The following is a 20,024-nucleotide window of genomic DNA, read 5'->3' on the forward strand; positions in this document are numbered from 1 at the left end:
CATGGAAGCCTAACTATTTTCCCCTAACACTGTTGGCCCATTTGTATTACAGTGGCATTGGAAGGTGGATATTTTGAGCACTGTCCAAAACACATGGTAGAAGGTAGCATCTCCCCTGGAGAAGTTTCAAACCAAACAAATAGGACTGATGAAGTTGTGAAATAAAGAAACAAGGGGATGGAGAGATTAATACCTACCCAGGCACCATTAGAAAAGCTTGGAATAGGATGAAGCCTTTCAAGCAACAATACAGGAATTCTTCTACAGGTTTGTCTTTAGCAACTTTACATCTCTGTCTCTATACCTCACTGGTTAACACAATACCCTTGCTCTAATGGAGATAATGGTAGTGAAGGTCCTAGATTAATACTATGTGCCCTACAGCCACTAAAACTACACATCAACAGCTTAGTCTTTAGAAGTTGCAGTACATGGTGTATACAGCAGGGAAAAAAAAAACAAACACACCACCAAACCAGAAAATGTTTTGAAAAAAATCAGGATTTTTTTAAGTCAAAAAAGAGGAGAAAAGGAAGCCTGCTTACATTTGGGTTTAAAAGAAAACAAACTTCCCTATAAGCCTGAACAAACAATCAGTGCATGTGGGTCTACTTTTAAGAAAAGAAGAATTAATTTTCCTATAAAGGCTAACTAAGTATGGAAAGTAATTAAAATAAATTCTCTTGGATGAAATAACATGAAAAACAAAGACTGCATGAGCGCACAAAAGGAAAATGGATCAAAACCAGCTGCATATGACAAGACACATTTAATTCAGTATGAAATGCATTTGTTTCACTCTTCAGTTCCAGGCAGGCTTTTACATTCACTGCAACTAAACAAACACTAATGATCTAATGCAATGTGCTAACTTATACGGTTAAAAATATACCTAAAATTTGGTATGTTTCTATTTGGGAGATAAATATTGTTTAAGGATTCTTTTCTATTCCTAAAACAGAAGAAAATAATGTAGTTGTGATAGAGAATTATGACTGTTCTTTTTTCCTAAAGATAAAATTGTTGTGGTAAATCAGAGATATGAATAGAGAAGACAAATACTGCCTGCTTCAGAGAAGTGTGTACATATCTAGGTGTGATTCTCATCCAGTAAATGCCTATTATGCTTTGAATCCCACCTCAGTCTCAATATGAGCTGGTTTTGTTTATGCCAACATTCAGAAAATGTGAAATGGCCAGTGCAGACAGAAATCTGTGTTGTTAAAAGAAAATGGTGGTACTTTTAGTGGGTAAACATGACTATTTGGTTTTTGTACTTGACATTAGAATGGATTCTCAACTGTTCAAGTATTCAGGCTCTTGACCCACCTGCCAGCTGGAAGACAGGGAGAATGAAGCCCCCGTAATCCAAGAGGGAATGGTCAGCAACCTGCTATACCACTTAAGACACACAAAGGTCTATGGGCCCGACGGGATCCACACAAGGGTCTGAGGGAGCTGGCAAAAGTGCTCCTCAAGCCACTTTCCATCATTTATTAGCAGCCCTGGCTAACTGGGGAGATCTCAGCTCACTGGAGGTTACCAAATGTAATGCCCATCTACAAGATGGGCTGGAAGGAAGGTTCGTGATTGTACAGACCTGTCAGTCTGACCTTGGTGCTGTAAAGGTTATGGAGCAGATCATCTTGAATGCCACCACATGGCACGTAAAGGACAAGCAGATGATCAGGCCCAGTCAGCATGGGTTTATGAAAGGCAGATCCTGCTTGACTAACCTGATCTCCTCCTATGACAAGGTGACCCACTTAGTGGATGAGGGAAAAGCTGTATAAGTTGTCTACCTAGACTTCAGTAAAGCCTTTGACACCATTTCGCACAACATTCTCTTGGAGAAACTGGCTGCTCATGGCTTGGAGAGGTGTACTGTTCACTGGGTAAACAACTGGCTGGATGGCCAGGCACAAAGTATGGTGGTAAATGGAGTTAAATCCAATTGGTGGCTGGTCACAAAGGGTGTTCCCCTGTGCTCAGTGTTGGGGCCAGCTTTCTTTAATATCTTTATCAATGATCTGGATAAGGGGATTGAGTGCACCCTCAGTCAGTCTGCAGACAGCACCAAGTTGGGTGGGAATGCTGATCTGCTTCAGGATGGGAAGGCTTTACAGAGGGATCAGGATAGGCTGGATCAATGGGCACTTGAGTCACAACAACCCCATGCAATGCTACAGGCTGGGAGAAGAGTTGCTGGAAAGCTGCTCAGTGGAAAAGGACCAGCTGAACATGAGCAGCTTGTTCCCAAGGCAGCCAAGAAGGCCAACAGCATCCTGGCCTGTGTGAGAAACACTGTGGCCAGCAGGGCCAGGGCAGGGATCATCCCTCTGTACTCAGCGCTGGTGAACCTGCACCTCAGATACTGTGTTCAGTTCTGGGCTCTTCACTACAAGAAAGACATTGAGGTGCTGGAGTGGGTCCAGAGAAGGACAATGAAGCTGGTGAAGGGTCTGGAGCAGCTAAGGGAACTGGGGTTGTTTAGCCTGGAGAAAAAGAGGTCCAGGGAAGACCTTATCATTATCTACAACTACCTGAAAGGAATTAGTAGTGAGGTGGGTGTTGGTCTCTAATCCTAAGTAACAAGTGGTAGGACAAGAGGAAATGGCCTCAAGTAGCACCAAGGGAGGTTTAGATTAGATATTAAGAAAAATTTCTTCACTGCAACTGAACTAATACAGAAAGTCCAATTTCCTTGTAAGAAGAACAAAAAAGGAGGGTTTGGTGTGCATAACGAGTTTGCCTGTCCTGCTCTTTCTTTTCTGTGTTCTGCTGGAGGGTAGCAGCCTTACAGGCACATATGTACCACTTGAAGATGTTTCAGCTACTCCCCATCTTTCATCTCAGTAATAGTTTAGGTGGTTATTACTGCTGCATCTGGTGCATGAAGCAAGTTCCAGGCAGACAAACCTTAACAAATCAACCATATAAGGTCCTCCACCCATACCTGCCTCCAGAGAGGCAGTATGCCTATATTTGGCACAGAAACCACTATTGTTTCAGCTATTCATTACATAAACAATTTAAAAGCTCTAACCACTGAAATGATGGCATTGGTTACATCATCTTCAGCCTGTTTCACAGAGGATTTGTCCTAATTCACAATAGTGTCTTTTAGAATAATCAGTCTGAGGAGGAAGGCAAGAGGGAAGAGGCAAAACATTGCATGATACTAGCTCAGGACAGGCGCACACTTGCAAAGAGCTGCATCCATGGAACAGTTCCTGCCAGAGGTGCAATTACAACCTGGAACGGTAACCCTGCCCCAACACCTGCACAGATAGAGTTATACAGACTATAAAGGTGCTTTCTTCTGGTGTAGTTCATCCCTCCTCCCATGCTGGAAGTTGTGCAAGAGCATTCACATTAGAGCTGTCACTCACTGGAAGGAATGAAAAGCAACACACCTAATGCAGATGAGCTCCCAGATGTTCCTAGATGGGACTCCCCTGTAACTCCGCCCCCCCACCACTGCAAGGACAGTTTGTGTTTTACTTTTTCACATAACTGGTTTACAGCTATAATAAGTACTTAGCACTAAAGTTCAAAACAAATGGGCAAGCCATAGGGCTTGCACTTTCACTACAGTTGTGAAGCAAGACGCTTTTGAGTGAAACATAAACAAAGCTCCTTTATTCTCATCTCATGTATGTGTCCAAAAGAGCAAGTCATCTTTCTCCCAGAGACTCCTGGGCGAGAAGGCTGTGGAGTAAGAGTGGGAGAGAAAGGGGAGGAAACTAGGAGATACTGTCCTCTCCCTTCTTCTCCAAATTATGAAATCTCAAAAATGCTGACTCTCTCCACTTCTACTTTTAGGTTCATTACAAATGCAAACTTCTTCAGTGAAAATAAAATGGGTATTTTCTGACCCCTTCTAAGTTTTCTTGCAAAATACTAGAAAACAAAAGCAATTACAATGAGCTCTGGTGTCTAGGATATTTACTTTCCCACAGCCCAGGATCTTGAGAGGAAGCAATGCACTCACAGAATTGCCTGTATTTCATAAACAGCTCTTAAAATGGGATGGCATACAAACATTGTGGGGCGGTGTTGGAAGACACAACACTCAGAATGACTACAAAACCTAGCAAACGCAGAGCTCTGCACTCCTCTAAGCACTTCCGTTATCCAGGTAAACACATTTTGAGATCTAACAGTTTAAATAACTGGCAGCCTAATAGCTGATTAGAAGGCTCCGTGACAAAACTCATGATAGCTGCAATAATATGTCAACATAGGTTTTACCCCCCAAAACTCATACCAGACTCTGGGTGGCAAAGGCAGCAAAAGTCAAACAAACAAAATCTCATCAGCAATATGCATACCTGCATGATGACCTAGAACAGATCTATGGAATGCCAAAGAATTCATATGGTAGAATTCCTTTCCCTGCAGCAAAATACAACGGAAGTGCATTTGAACTGGCTAGCTTTCTTGGCCCCCACTTTCCCTTGCAACTGCATCTGCCTTCCTGCCAAAACTAGCAGGGTTTTTTTTTTTTTAATATATATATATTTTCTTAAGTAGGAACTAAAACACTGTCCCCAAGAGCAAATAGCATCAGCAAATTACACAGTACAAGAAATTAGTTGGTGTGATACACTTTTCTCCTTCCAGAAAACCAACACTAATTGCCCAATACTGAAGTAACTGCAGTTTATCTCCTAGCAAATGCTTATGAGGATTCTCAAATCAGCAATTAGCTTCTGTCCCATTGTGCTTCTCTGCCTAATATCTTATGCAAATTATACAATTTATAGCTTTAGATGTAATGTGCACTTGCCTGACGCCGCAAGGCAAGAGGAGTCTGCTGATTCAGGAATGCATTGCTTGACTGCCTCACCCTCATGAAGCAAGTGACAAACTCATTCCATAGATTTCTCCACCACTTGTTCCTGCAGCAGGACATACACATGAACAGGTGCAGCCAGCCCACAGCTCCTCTCTCGGCACCCAAAAAATCAGAAGGAGGTCAGCTTCAGCCCAAAGTCAGCCAGCCAGAGTAATAGGACTGTGTCCAGCTAAAACACGCTGGGAGCACAGCCAAACATGTTCAGGTCTGGCTGTGCTGACCCATGGAGACTTCGCTCAGTGGGAGACCAAGACTACTCAGACTGCTTACCTCTTATGCCAGCACATGTAAGCATATATCCTACAGGACTCCCTCTGTGTTGGCCTCACATAGGACAGATATCTATTAACACTTCAGCCTGACTTCATTAAGCTCCCTGGCTCAAGTTGTCAGAAGCTGTCTTTTTTTTATTCTGAAGGACAATCAACATCAGAAAATATTGGTCTGAAAAGGTTACCAGGTTACCTACCCCTGTCCCACTGCATTCCTGCAAGAATAAATGCTCCTAACACCAACAGTGGCAGATGCTTGTCTATCTAACCTGCTCCTAAAATCTCCAGTACATGAGGTTTGAAACTATTGTTAGTTTGTCCCAGTACTACAGTAGCCTTGTGACCAAAAATCTTATCATACTTACCCCCTCCTCAGGGTGTTCAAACAGCATACTCACAGGCTTCCCAACTGCTGACTAACCCTGAAAAGTTTCCCCTGGTGAAGCAGGAAAGTTCAGCTTACATTTCACAGATCAAGAGAGTAAGCAGGGGTGTCATCAAAGCCCTGAATCTTGACAAGAGAGATCAAAACCACCTGGTTCCTGGCCCTGAGGCTCTATGTGCTACATTTTTTCGGAAACATCAGGTAATGCAAGTCAAACTGAATTAACAGAAAAATGTAAGTATCCCCTCAAATTCGGCTTAAATGCAACTGCACTAGCAATACAGATCCTAAAATGTCAGAGTCATGTAGATGGAAAAAAATATCAGAGAGGAATCCATGTATGCCTGAGACTGGTGGATCTTGAGCTCATGTCTAGGTTTTTGGGTGCAACAACAGATACAGCCTTGCTGGTAGCTGATACAGTGCTTTTACGGGTTGTGGAAAGCAAGCAAAGTAAAAGGAGTAAGTTTCATGTCAATTAAGTGCAGACTGTGCTCCATAGTAAATTATACAAATGAAATGTTTCCTCAGGAAATACATAAAAGGTTTGTGTCAGCTTGATTATGTAAACAGTGCAATCAATGAAAGACAATAAGCACATCATAACTGATTCTTGCTCCATATTTATTCACTCATCTTTCTAGCTCTTTGCCTTTAGATTTAAATGTGGAAGGTTAATTGAGGTAATATTCGTTGAATGTTTGCATATTCTTGTATAAAGAATCCCAGAGTTTGTCTTTCCATCCCAAAAGAATGGATGTTGATCGAAGACATTCAGTCTTCTTAACCATCTTAAGATATTAAGTCTTCTTAGTCATCTAAGAGTAACAAGCAACAGGGCAAGAGGTAACAAGCCTCAAGCTGTGTCAGGGAAGCTTTAAACTGGATATCGGTAAAAATTTCTCTACAGAGAGGTTGATCAGGCATTGGAACAGGCTTCCAAGGGAAGTGGTGGAGTCACCATCCCTGGAAGTGTTCAAAAACCATGTAGATGCCCTCAGTGACATAGTTTAGTGGTAGACTTGGCAGTCCTGGGGTAATGGTTGGACTTGATGATCTTAAAGGTCTTTTCCAACCCAGCTGATTCTATGCCTTGCCCACAACGCTGTAGGTAGATTAATTGTATTATATATGAACCAGAACTTATCACAGGTTGGGGCTCATATTCAGTCTCCCTACTACTTACCTAGGTGGGCATCTTGTCAATACACCAGCAACTAAGTAAGCTGGTGCGATAGAATAAGCTCTCAGTTTTAAGTGAAGAAATTGTTTCAATGGAGTTTGATTTTCCCCACACACAACCAAGACTGCACTGGACCTTCCAAAATTAATAAAATACAAAGCAGAAAGCACAAAGCTCTTCTTGAACATTAACATCTTCCCTTGCCTTCCTGGTATGTTCAGCATCCCTTGGTCAAAAGAAGGACCTCATTCAGAATATGTATATACTCTTTGTCCATAGACCCATGGTGCATAGAGATCTGCAAGACTGACACTTAGCATCTCTGCAGCAAATATTTCACTGCTGTCTGGCACTCAATCAGAGACAGAGTAAGCACCCCCATGGCATCCACAAGCTCATTAAGAAGGACCTGGACTATGAACACTCCCCTTGTGCAGGAATTCCAATGCTGTATCTGAAGTCAACATGCTCAGTAACAGCCCAGTGCTCCCTTCTCTCCTTGGCCCAGCAGACACTAAAGCAGCTGGCAGCTGAACTGCAGCACATGGGTAATGCTGCAGCTATTCTGATCATGGAGCAGGCTTGTTAGGGCAGGCAGGTGGGTGAGACCTGTGAAACACTCATTGTTCAATCATTTTCCTATTTACATGGGAGATAAAATTTTGCAACTGGTCAGTTTTCCTCATGATTTTGCCAGGCAGCAAGGGAGGAAATGAAACAAAAGGTTTTAAAAGTTGACAAGTCCCAGTGTGCTAAGAAACACCTTGCCCTAGACAACACACCAGTGTGACCCAGAGGATGACCTCCTTGATCCTAATAGAAAAACTTCTTCAAGGGTGTTCAGGACCATTAAGTCCCTGCCCTGTATTATGAGTGCCTGCTCTGTGATGCCACGGCTCAGTCCCCTCATGCACACCCCCTTGCCCACAGGGTCTTGTGTGGGCTTTAATATAGCAGAAGAGAGCACTGAAGAGAAAAGGAGTCATAACCACATCATCCAGCCTTACTTCTGGAAGAGTAACAGCTTTAATGTATAACTGAAGTTCCCATTTTTCATAATAATTCATATAAAATCCTAAAACTTTATTCAAAAAATGTTAAAAGTGCCAAAATGGTGCTACTTGTGCCATGTTCAAATGTTATGTAGAACTAGAAAATTCTTTAAACCATCACTACAGCTTTAGCCATTCCTGCTTCCTGGGAGACAAGAAATGAACACAGGAATTATCAAACCAAATGAGACCACAATTCAGCTGATGCCATGTCAGCCCCATTTCTGAAACTGGGCAGTGGATTTCAAAAAAGAGGAAAGAGAGTATTTATTGCCCACATACATAGTCCAAGTTACCGAGTTCAGAGTTAATAAATGGAGTCTCTTTCTAACACCCAGCAGTCAGTACCATATACTCCTAACCATAATAGTTTGTAAAGCCTTTAAACCTACCTGTGCATGTTTTCTACCTTTTTCAGTCCAGCTGTAATCTTAGTTTACAGCTTATGGCAAATGCACACATAATCAGTGGAACTGTTCTCTGACAGGGTGAGAAAGAGAAAAAGAGAACATTTTTCCATTTATTCGTATTTTGTTTACTCAGGTTTTGTTCCACCTCTGCTAGCCCTGGGTTGACCTCTCTCTCCCGCCTTGTGTGGCTGTCTCTTGGCACCAACCATGTCCCTTTTCTCCAGGATTCCTTTCATTTCTAATGCATGTTTTTAAATTCAGGAAAGCAGAACTGAAAAGAGTCTTCAGGGAAAGAAAGTGCTTTATTTCCATAACTGTATGCTGAGTATCTTCAATGCTATTTTTGGCCTCCCTAATCTTTTTGTTTGGTTCTGTTGGCATGTTCTCTTTTGACTACTGAGGCAGAGGGGGCAGAAGTTTCCAGTGAGCTACCCACTGTGACGCCAAGGTCTTTCCTGAGCAGTTAGTCAATGTAGAGTTAACAATGCATGAGCCGTCCATATTATTTCTTTATGGGCCCAAGGGACTGCAATAAACTGTATCTATCATCATTCTGACTTCTTCACCAACTTTTGGTAGACCCATCTGATATTGCTGTCTCCCACTGCCTAGAAAAAAACTAAACACACTGGACTTATCTGAAAAGTCTGCCATCCTGTGTACATCTGCCTTTTCCAGAATTATTAATAAATGTCCTGGAATGCCTCTAGTATGGGAGCTTGACTTGCCACATTGAAAGCAGTTTATTTATCTGTCTTTCATCTCTGTCTCACACTTTCTGACGCTTAAGTTTACTTAAAATCCACCCTCCGAAGAGTGATTTTTAATTTATTTTTGAAAGTTATTTCAATGTGCTGACTTGTGTCCAGCTATTCAATCTGTAGCTGACAGCTTCAAAGAACTATAATAGGCCAGAAGTCCTGAAGGCAACCAGAGCAACATGGCCACGCTGTGCCATTTAGGGACACCCAATTTCTACTATTCAGACTATTTTAACCCCATTTAACAAGCAGTGGTTCACTCTCAGTGCAGAACTAAACAAGTTGCATGTTTCCCTACAAATGCCACAAGTTCTAAAACATGGTCCGCATATAGCTTACCCACAAAACAGAGTATGAAAGGATGCAATGTATGTCTGTAACCCTATCCTTCTTTTCAGTGTAGCATCTTTCAGTTTTCAATGAGCTAGGCTGTATTCTGCAGAACCAGTTTTGTTTCCCTTATAGAAATGTAGTATAGTGACCTGAACCATGATTACTGACACTCCAGAAGAGCTGTCTTCATACAGCCATACCAGCCTAGAGATGCATTTGGATCTGTTTCCACCCCATATGCAGTCTTTACTAACCACTACCAAAAGAAGGATACCCCAAACATGAAGAAGAGCAAGATGTTAGTGGTGTAGTGTACCAAATGACAGTAACAAATAAATGACCTTACCTAGAAAGTCTATGAAGCAAATGACCATTGAGGTTTGGATCCACTCAATCATAAACTAACCAGGACAAAAAGAATCTTGGATCATCTCAAGTCCCTCTCATCAACCTTTACACCCACAGCCTCTCCTGCTCTAGCTTTCGAAAGCCATTTGGAAAATTCATGAGATAGAACCAATTACTGACATCAAGGAACACAAAGGTACTCAAACTTTCATTATTTTATTTGCTGATACACTCAGATGTTGTAGCAGTTACACAAAGCCAGTAGATTAGTGAAACAGAAGCTGAGTCCTTTTAGAGTGGATGTTAGTGGCCTTGGCAAAGGAAAGCAGCCTCTTCATGGATCTCTCAGGTACTGTTATTAACTGACCCCATGCAATACTCAGAAAGCCTTAAGGTATTGCTGGGCTCTTCATGAGGATAGATCAGAATCTAACCAGGTGTCTCACATGTTGGCTAGATACTTATCTGAGGAAATGTGAGGGGTGCTACTTTTCTTGTCCATACTAGACTACTGTAACACATACAAACATTGAAGGTCCTTTCCAACCCAAACTATTCTAAGTTTATCTAGTCCAACCCCCCTGCAATGTAGCATCTTAAAATAAACTGCTTCTTCAGCAGCAAAAGTGACATACAGAATCATGTTCTACTATCTGAGTCCTGGTTTCTAATTCAGATGAAAGACTCTGTTTTTCAAGACTTATTTCTCAAACTCTGATCTTCTACTCATACAACAAGTATGAGTAGAAGCATCAGCCACTTACTGCAAAAAGTATTCCCAGTTAAATTTCACACTGATATTGTGAGCAATTTATCTTTCATTGCTCCATCCTTAATTTTTCTAGCACTCAGATACTTGAGAAAAGTATCTTCTGTTGTTGGATGCCAGCCAAGAAAATTTCTGCTCAGGAAGATCAGAATAACTTGAAACACAACTGTGCTGGAATTTAAAACATCTGGTTTATTCAGTGAAGACTTCCTCATGACAAGAAGAATCCCTGCTCCTCCTTTTCTAAATCCAGAGAAACAATTACCATCAAAACTTAATCCATGTTCTGTTCTTATACCCAAACTGATGCTTTAAGAATGCCTCATGACAATGGAGTGCAGTCATGGCTTGTATCTTTACCCCATTAAAGCAGATTTGGTCATTCTTCAGATCTACCAAAGCCCCCCACACAAAATTAATAGAAGCTCTTGCTTATTTTGAAAGCTCAGGGACCATCAAGACTACTAGGATCAAAGATGAAGATTGTTTGCTGGTTCAAGAAGTTCTGGCTGGCACATCGTGAGACAAAAGGATAAAAATGTTTTCTGTATTATTCTCTGGGCATTGTGTCTTTTGGACAGCAGAGTCAGCTTGAACAATCCCACACTGATGTGTCTTAGCAGGCCAGAAACAGCCTGAGAGCAGACTGCCATTCCTTATTAAAAGAACAGGGACTGTGCCTCTCATTTCCACAGCGGCCTCCAGCTTTCTGGTCCCTACTACCTACACCAGGATAAAACTGACAGCTCAAAATAATGAAAACCTAGGAAAGGAGGGGCAAGAAGGAAAGGGAGAGTCTGTTCATGTTTTCTGTTTATAAATGCCTGACTTTCAGCATTCTTACCTTAGAAAATCCTTTCGTAAACTACCTTAACAAGAACAAACAATGGTACAAGAGAGGAGATTTCAGCTCCCCTATAGGGCTTTCCATGTTCTTTGCCTGCTATTTCTCTCAGGATAGGATTAGTCCTTTGGAAGCAGCTGCCTTCTTTAGATTTCAAAGCCAGAGCTTGTCTATTGTAACACCAACATGTCTGTGTCCCTTTGTCAACCCCCTCCTAGATGGGTGAATGTGCCTTTATGAGAAAGGCATCAGGTGACACCTCCCTGGGTCAAAAGTCCCAGAGTCATTCCAGTTTGACAGAGCAGGGCTGAGAGCTACCAAGTGCTGACAGCTGGGGCGCACAGCACTGCCACGTGCAGTACTGCTGTGTGCTGATGCATTTGGACAAGCTCCTTCCAGTTACAGTGAATATTAATTCCATTCGTTACTCCTCTTCATGCATGCACACAAGTTTTCAGACCAAAATTAAAATGCAGTGAGTGAACATGCACCACACTTGGATAGAGGTAATGAGACATCTGTTCTTGGTTGAAAGCAAGCATACAATCAACAAGGGAGACTTCTGCATTGAAAAACTGGTGCGGTTATTGGCAGTAGCTAACATCAGCTCTCTAACTTAGATGTCCCTACAGAAACAAGTCAGCCTCAGGTGGGTGATTTAGAGCCTTCAAATTAAAACCAGATTTTTCATTTCATTTTAATAGCAGCTTCAAATACAGACAGAGGTGCCTGAAGTTGACCTGTGTGACTATTCTTCTACCTCCCCTCTGACCAAAACTGGTATGAAAAGTAGGCCACAGAGAGTAGAGGGCACAGTTTCAAAAGGGGAATGCCTAGAGCTATGTATATACAGCTATTTTCAGGCACTTTTAACTTGGTGGCCTGATTTTGAGAAGTTCTGAGTATGTACCACTCCAGCAATGTACATGCTCCGTAACTTACAAAAAAAAATAAAACCTAACTACCTACTTTGGCATTGAACGGGAAATACCCAGTTTTCTAATCGAGAACAGATCTACAATTTCTGTTAAAAGGATACCCACACAGACTGCTTGGCATCAGAGACTCTCTATATCAGAGTATGTCTGGAAAAGAGGTTTCTGCCCTGTGGCATCTAAAGGAAAAGACAGGTCAAGTGTCACTAGAAGAGAGATACACAAGGATGAGATGCTGTGCCCAAGGTCATGCAGCAAGTCAGAACCTGCACCAAGCAGAAAACCCTGAGCCCCTTATCAAGTGCCTTACCCATTACATCATGCTGAGCCTTGCTCCTAGTCACAAAAGATACTTGCAGCTGTTCAAGGAGTTATTTCTAAGTCAGACAGACAGAATCTAGTAATAAGTGTAGGGAAAAGGATGCCATAATCTGTTCTGCAATATACCCCCAAATCAGAAAGGGGTGCACACAGCAGCAACTGCATCTCATATAATAGTAAATAATCAAACAAATTATTACATGCTGGGATTAGAATATCACAGTTAAAGAGCTTTAGTTTAGTGTCCCAAGGGAATAGATCCCATACTTCAAAAAAGATGTTAGAAGAGACAAATTCAGGAGTCAGTTTGGCCCATCAGGAGTTCTCTCATCTAGCAGAATCCTACAAAGACTAGTTTTTGTATGAATTTTAGATTTGGAGTTAAATTTAAGAATCTAAGATCAGAAGATTTTAAAATCATGATAAAAGCCAGGTGGAAGTGGTTAAAGAAATGAACTCCAGGGTCTGCAATATCTGAAGGTCAAATATTACTGAAGAAACCTCCAAGTCACTTGAGACAGCAAAGGAAGCCGAGTAGCCAATGGGAACACTGACTAGGTAGACCACTGAGCGAGAAGCATGTTTACATTATTTTTCGTTTGAAATCCTCCAGTTTAGATTCTTACTTGTAAGATACGTGGGGAATTTTAAAAGCTTTTAATCTTTAAAACTAAATATGTAATGCAAAAAGGTTAGCTAGTGCCTAGTCACAGTGATTATCTGTTATCACCCTAGGCATAAGCTAAAAAGTCAGATCTTGAATTCCGAGGCTGCAGGATCCCAGCTTTTCAACACAAGATCAGAGAATTTAGTTGTTTTTCATGAGGTTAAAGCTTAAAACAGACACAGCTCCAGCCATACAATACCCTGCTAAAACAAAATTTCTGTTAAATAATGCTCTTAATCTTTCACCAAACATTACAGGACCTCATCTAGAGCACTATATCAGAAGCATTTCTTTACAGATAAGTAAACAAAGCAATACAGCTGCTAAGACAACTCAACAGCTACGCAAAAAATCTATTCAGTGACTTATTTCAACATAGACCTGCCAGCTATGTAGGACACACACTGGAAATGCAACCTTTATTTTCTCAAACCTTAGTAAAAAAGACTCAGGAGTGAAGGTTTCAGAAGCACTACCTCTTTTAGAGCTTGCACTCAACAGAGAACAGGAAAAAGACCATTGCTTAAAAAAAAGAATTCATTAAAATCAATGCTAAAATATATCTTACAGACTTTTCCCCCCCTCCTACTTCCTTCCAAGGGAGATATCACTATGTATACTGAAGAAAATAATGTCTGCAAAGTCACCTAGCAACTGCTACAGCTGCATGCTAGCACACCAGGTTCAAGGTGAATCCTGGAGCAGGTCACCCAGAGAGGTCCTCCAGTCTCCACCTGCAGAGAGACACAAAACCGAAATGGATAAACTTGGGGAACCTGCTCTGTAATATACTTCTTTGAGCAGCGAGTTGGACTATATGATCTCAAGAGGTCTCTTCCAACATCAAGGATTCTGCAAATCTGTGAACTTTTTATTTCCACAAGGACTGAGTGATTACAGTGTCAGTTTAGGACACGGAAAGTTCTCTTGCTTTCCTTCGGACTACATGTACAGTTCTTGCCTAGTACTCAGTTCTCCTCCACCTCCATTCCTTTAGTGGCTGCAGAAACTCTGCGGTGGCAGAGACAAGGACTGTGCCACAAAGTGCTTTTCCAACCCATTCTCAGGAAGCTGGATCAAAGTACTCATCACTCATACACCTGAATCCATGAAGAGGGAGCTACAGGACTTTCAGAAAGCCTAGCAATGTCTAGATGCCCAGTTTTAAACACATTAAATACAGATTTCTCTTTTTCAGGAAGCATGGAGAATTCACTGTCAAAAGGGCAGGCAAGGCATTAACTTGGACATCTGAAGGATAATTACATTTAAAATCAAGCTGTTTATAGAACATGGGTCCCTATTGCTGCAGAACACTGTCACCTTAGCAACAGCTGCCATTTTCAAAGGTGCAGGCAACACAGAGGGAAGAAGCAGCGTGCAGACTAGAGTCGGCAGAGTATGTGGTCATCCTCCCTTTAACTCAACTGATGCAAGTCTTTAGTTATACAGTTCTTCTAAGGTCTACAAGGATAAAAAGAAGCATAAACTGAAGCTCATAGGTAAAGACTATACTTCATTTATAGTTACTTTAAAACATAATTCAAATAGATGTGACGATCACCCTGAATCCAAAACTGGTCTATAAACAAACACTGAATTTTCTTTTGAAAGACTTTCAACAGCAGAAGATTTCTCCTTACACACATTCACAACTCTCCAGAGTTTCTGGCATTCCTTTGGAAGAGATACTCCCTTACACTGAACTTAACCCATAACATCAATACTGTATCCTTCTTTGATAAACTTGGCTCTCCAGTTACAGCTAAAGACTAGCACTAGCACTATTTTCTTGGCATTGACATCCATTTTGAAATTCTAGAACAAAAAAAGATGTGGCTCCTATGACCTCATGCTATTCACAGATGTATTACTTCTTGTTTGAGTTTCCTAAGTGCTCATGGCCTTGGGGTATGACATGACAGCTGCAAGTAGAAAACACAATTTAGCAGGTGAAAACAAGGAGAAAGGAAAAAACCCATGACACTGTCTAGAGGGATGCAACTTTATTCTCACTGCAGATCATTATATGCAGGAATAGAGAGGCTGATCTACTTAGGCCAGAATGAGAAGACAGACAATTACTCAGCTCTCCTGAGATTTCCCCTGCAGAATACAAAGTTGGTTCAAGGTGTCCATCATGATATTTCTGATGAAGAGACAGAAATAAGATGAGATGAAAAGAGGGTGTAGAGGACGATGATGACACAGGGACAGGGGAAATATGGTCACCTAACACTGCATCAGCCAGTGAGAACAGCTGAAGCTTTTCCTTACCCCATTCCTCTACTTCATTAATAGCTTCTCTTTAAAGTGTCAGTTTCAACTGAATACAAGCCTACTTTTTTCTTTTTCCTCCTTAAGCATTTATTCCTTTTTCACATCAGTTTGACCAGAGGAGGTCAAAATAAATATGCACAAGACAGACTACTCACATAGATGGAATGCTCTCCAAAACATACTGTAATAAATAATAGTAATTGTAAACAGTAACAATACTGATAGCAATTTAGGAAAAATAAACAAACAACCCCCCAAAAACAAATCACCCCCCCCCCCCAAAAAAATTCCACAACCCACCCTACTGAGTATCTCCACTGCTAGAACAAAATCCTAACTACTTTCTCAGAGCACAGGTTTCCCTCAGCACCTCTCTCCCATTCACAACTAGCAATAACCACTCCATACCAAAATCCTTTTAAACTAACTAAGCATTCTCTCCTAAAGAGATTTCAAAAGACAAGGGAGAGTGCTGTGAATTATTAGTCTTATTTTTACATAAAGACACTGCTGATGGGGCCAGGCAGGTCAGATGCAAACAGCATGTCTATAAATTCACAATTATAAAAATACAAATTGATAAGCTTCTTATCTGCCAATCAGGATAGTGGTAATGCAGTCACAATGGCAATTCCAGTAACACCCAACTAGTACACAGTTCAGCAATGGGATTTCCCCAAGTACAGTCATGTATATGAAACAGTTACTTCACGAGCTAGTCTAGATTTAAACTCAAAAGCCAATAAATTCTTCAAGAATAAGATAGTTACAGCAATAGAAAGGGTTAAAATGAAAGGCTAAAAACCCAACAGTTCCAATGGTTAAAATAATAATAAGGTATCAGAATAATTCAGGTTGAAAAGGCACATCTTCTAAACATGAGAATACTGCCAAGTAAAGACAACAGTCTATGTCAGGTAACTAGCCAACAACAGAAATGCATTTGTTACTCCTAGTAATTAACATGTGCAATAGGCTTTCAGTGCTTCTAAAAGATCATAGCTCTATTTGCAATTTAAATTCTTTCAATCCTTTCCAAAACCAGTTTTTCTTCTTCCATAAATCTCCCCCAAGTTCAGGCCTCAGGATTCTTATGGCAAGCTGCTGAGTTTCTACAGTCATCTCTATTTACCAGCATGCACAAAAAGACACTGTTTCCAGAAGATTTCTGGGAATGCTCACTGCACAAAATATGCTCCCCATTAAATCCACATCGTATTTTTAACCAGATGCAAACCTCCTTTGTGTACATGGAAAGAGAACATGAGGTTCCAGAGAGCAATCCTGTGACACAGTAATGCTTCAGTGCTTGTGCTCACATGGAGAGACAGAATGCAAGGATCCCAAAACCCACTACTTCAGACATCACCTCCAGCCTCCAGAAGCCAGCTACTTCCTTCTCTAGTCAAAACAAAAACCTTCAGGGAGAGCAGGTATCTGCCTACCTTGCATGTATGCCTCTATTTGCCGAATTAGCTCATAAGACTTGGATCGGTCCAGAAGTGTGCGAATAGCTGGAAGAGGGTCCAGGATAATGGTTTCTGGATGAGCATCAATATACTCCTGGGGAAAAAAAAAAAAAAAAAAATAGAGAAAAAAAAAGTCATTAGGTTGGCTGAAGAGTGTAGAAAAATAATGAGGTGGGGAAAAGAAGAGGCCAAGTTAAAATCTTCAAGGTTTCTCTTTAAAGGGAGGCAAACAGACATGAGCAACACACGAAATCATTAGGTAGTCTGGACACTGATATTTGAAACAAACACAAGCATGACAGGTAACTGTTTTAGGATGTCAAATTTCTCCTGTGGACTTGCTATGAGCAGCGAAACCTGTTCTGCAGTCACGTCAACTCAGAAGGGAGCCAGTAGCAAAGTGCCACAGTAACAGCTCTGAGCAGGGCTAAGAAAAGCAATTAGGAGAAGAAAGATGACACACTGCTATACTGAGGTCAGCCTTGCATCAAATTACAATTACTACACCTGAACACCACAACTATCTGAACTAAGCTCAGAACTACATCTGGGTGCTTTAATATTGTTATTACTGCTGTCCTTTATATGAGCTGAAGACAGTGTTATGAGCTGAACTATAAAGGCTGGAAATTTTTTTGGCAGAGCTGAAGAGATTGCTGCTTCACTGTGTATTCATTGAGCTTTGAAAGCATCTATCTTGCTGCTTCTCTAAGATCATACTCTCCTATCTCAACTACAAGAACAAAGTAAAGTTAATGCTGTCAATGAATCTTCATCTTGGGAATTCAATGTGACATGACTGCACCGTTGTGTTGTGGCCATCAACACAGACACAGCTGCCAGGTATTGCCCTTGCAAACCGAACAAAACTTCCTTCTCAGAACAAAAGCTTAGTTCCTTCATCATTGCCCCAATGTGGAATCACAAAGTCAATGGGACGAAGAAGAATCCATCATACCCTATCCAAAAATCAGACAAACATTTCCAAACTTAACATCTGTTGTACCAAACTTCAGAAAGCATCTTTACATTTACACTCATTTATTTAAATCCATTCATGCAGATGCATAGCAAATGCTCCTACAAGTAATGGACTTCCATGAAGTCTTACTGCCCTTCAGTTGATTACTTCAGAGAACAAAACATACTCTACAAGATACTTGGCCATACTGTGAGGTAGCCTCAGGAGATGCACTTTGCTAGACACTAAGCTAGAGAGAAAGGAACAGCATCATCTATTCCCAGCAAGAGATTCTGTGCCAGACACTGACTGAAGAAGCGGGGTTTCTCCCTCCACTCCTCCTAGCCTGGCAAACTGTTGCTTTCTGCTGATTATGTAGCCTGAACTGACGGCTTTCTAAAGGAGATTATTCTTTTGAGGCTAAGAGGATCCAGCATTGGGGTTTAACGAACCCACTGCATCACCCACAGCAAACAAGTAGCTTTCCTTCACAGGACATGAGGCGCCTTTCAGTGGCAAGACACATCTGACGTATTTAATAATCCCTGCAGAACACAAACAGTAAATTCCTCAAAGATATGCTCAACCTTGCTACTACCTGTGAAAAGTAAGGGACAGAGCCTTTTGCACAACCAGTCAAGACTGTCAAATCCAGAGGTTGTCTCACCCTTGCAGTGTAACCTGCATGAAAAGCTGCTTCAACTCACTGGAGCAGAAGCTGGTCTCATTTCACGTCATTCATACCCAGAACATACATATAAATGTTTTTATGAGTCTCCTGCCCCAGGACTTAAGAGTCTCAAGCAGAGCAGTCAGTTTTCAAATATGGAACAGCTGGGGATTTTTTAAGACATGAAGTAACTTGTTACCTAATGCATCTTAAACACCTATGCATATGTGCCCTTACACACAGCAGCTAAAAGACCTTGTGGAGCTAGGATGATCCAGTGATGAGGCCATTAGTTTAAACTCGGTGATCACAAAACTGTACTTGAGCATTTCAACATATGAAAAACATAACAAGACACCATGTTAGCACCTCTAAGCCTCAGCTTAAAAGACAGAGAGCTATCACTGTACGCATCTTCCTGAGCACATCGAAAAGTTGAGCAGCCGGTAAGTATACACAGTAACCAGGCTGAGCAAGCCACAGCTCTAAAACATGACCTCAGCAGAGGTCTGACAGCAAGCATCCTGCAGTGTTTCTGATGCACGTACTAGCTCTTCCTTTCACACTGTGCTGATTACTCCTTTGTCTTGACCAGTCTCTGGTTCCACCTTGAATTCAAGCTCCTCATACTTCCATCCTGGCCCAGCTCATACTAATCCTTCCCCTCACATGTACATTTGTCCTGCCTGTGGCCTTCACCCCCCTTTACTCCCCTCCAAGGAGGGAATGGTTGTCTCTTCATCCTTGTGCACCTGCCCAAATCTTTCTGATGCTCACATCAGCATTGAGGACTAATCTCACCTCCCTGGGTTAGGCGCATTCCATTTGTTATTTTGGCTTATGTTACTCTAAGGATTTCCAGAGAGAGCCTTGCTTTTTCACACTTTCTATAAGGAACTTCACTGTGCTTTATTTATAATGATAATAGCTCTAAGCTGCATTAAAAGATCATCCAAGCAGTAAGTTTGACACAGCATAACACAGTTTAACAGGAATGAAGGCATGATCCCAAGGCCACTGTACACTAGGCAACATGGCAACAGAAGTGAGCATCTTAGCTGACTTTCCAGTGACCTATTTCTCATCTTATTGCCTTGAGGAGCTTCCAAAAAACTCTGTAAATGAAGGAGGAGATGAAGGATGTTTTCCAAAAGCCATTTAGAGTCTGGAGGACTTTAACAGACTACTATAATGTCGAGAAGAACTGCACTGAGTGTAAGGTGACAGACCTCCACACACACAGGGAACATTAGATTTCTTTATAAAACAAGGAAGTTTCTCAGCATCAAACCTCTGTCAAGTACTAGTCTCCATCTCTCCTCCATATACAGGCCTAGGTACTTGGGCAGGTAGAGGGCACAGGAATGGTAAAATTCAGAGATGTCAGCAGGGCAGTGAAGATCTGCATCACCTGGGTAAAGGAAGGGACTAGGACCTGAAGTACATGTCTCCTAGAGCTACTCTGGGGACAGGCTACAGATCTCCCATTTAAAATGAATCCAG

At 41.5% G+C, this 20,024-nt stretch overlaps 1 protein-coding gene across 4 annotated transcripts in view; it reads right to left on the reverse strand.

The window, feature by feature from the left end:
• Positions 1-20,024, reverse strand: part of ITPK1 (inositol-tetrakisphosphate 1-kinase) — a 143,181-nt gene that overhangs the window by 42,573 nt on the left and 80,584 nt on the right. For all 4 annotated transcript variants that reach the window (XM_057413455.1, XM_057413454.1, XM_057413456.1 and 1 more), the window contains one exon: positions 16,867-16,984. In XM_057413455.1, the coding sequence (XP_057269438.1) occupies positions 16,867-16,984 (118 nt within the window). The remainder of the gene's footprint in view (positions 1-16,866; positions 16,985-20,024) is intronic.

Source organism: Pezoporus wallicus, unplaced genomic scaffold, assembly GCF_028554395.1.
Source record: "Pezoporus wallicus isolate ANWC-B61680 ecotype Strahan unplaced genomic scaffold, APGP_CSIRO_Pwel_v1 contig_3017, whole genome shotgun sequence".
Lineage (NCBI taxonomy): Eukaryota > Metazoa > Chordata > Aves > Psittaciformes > Psittacidae > Pezoporus > Pezoporus wallicus.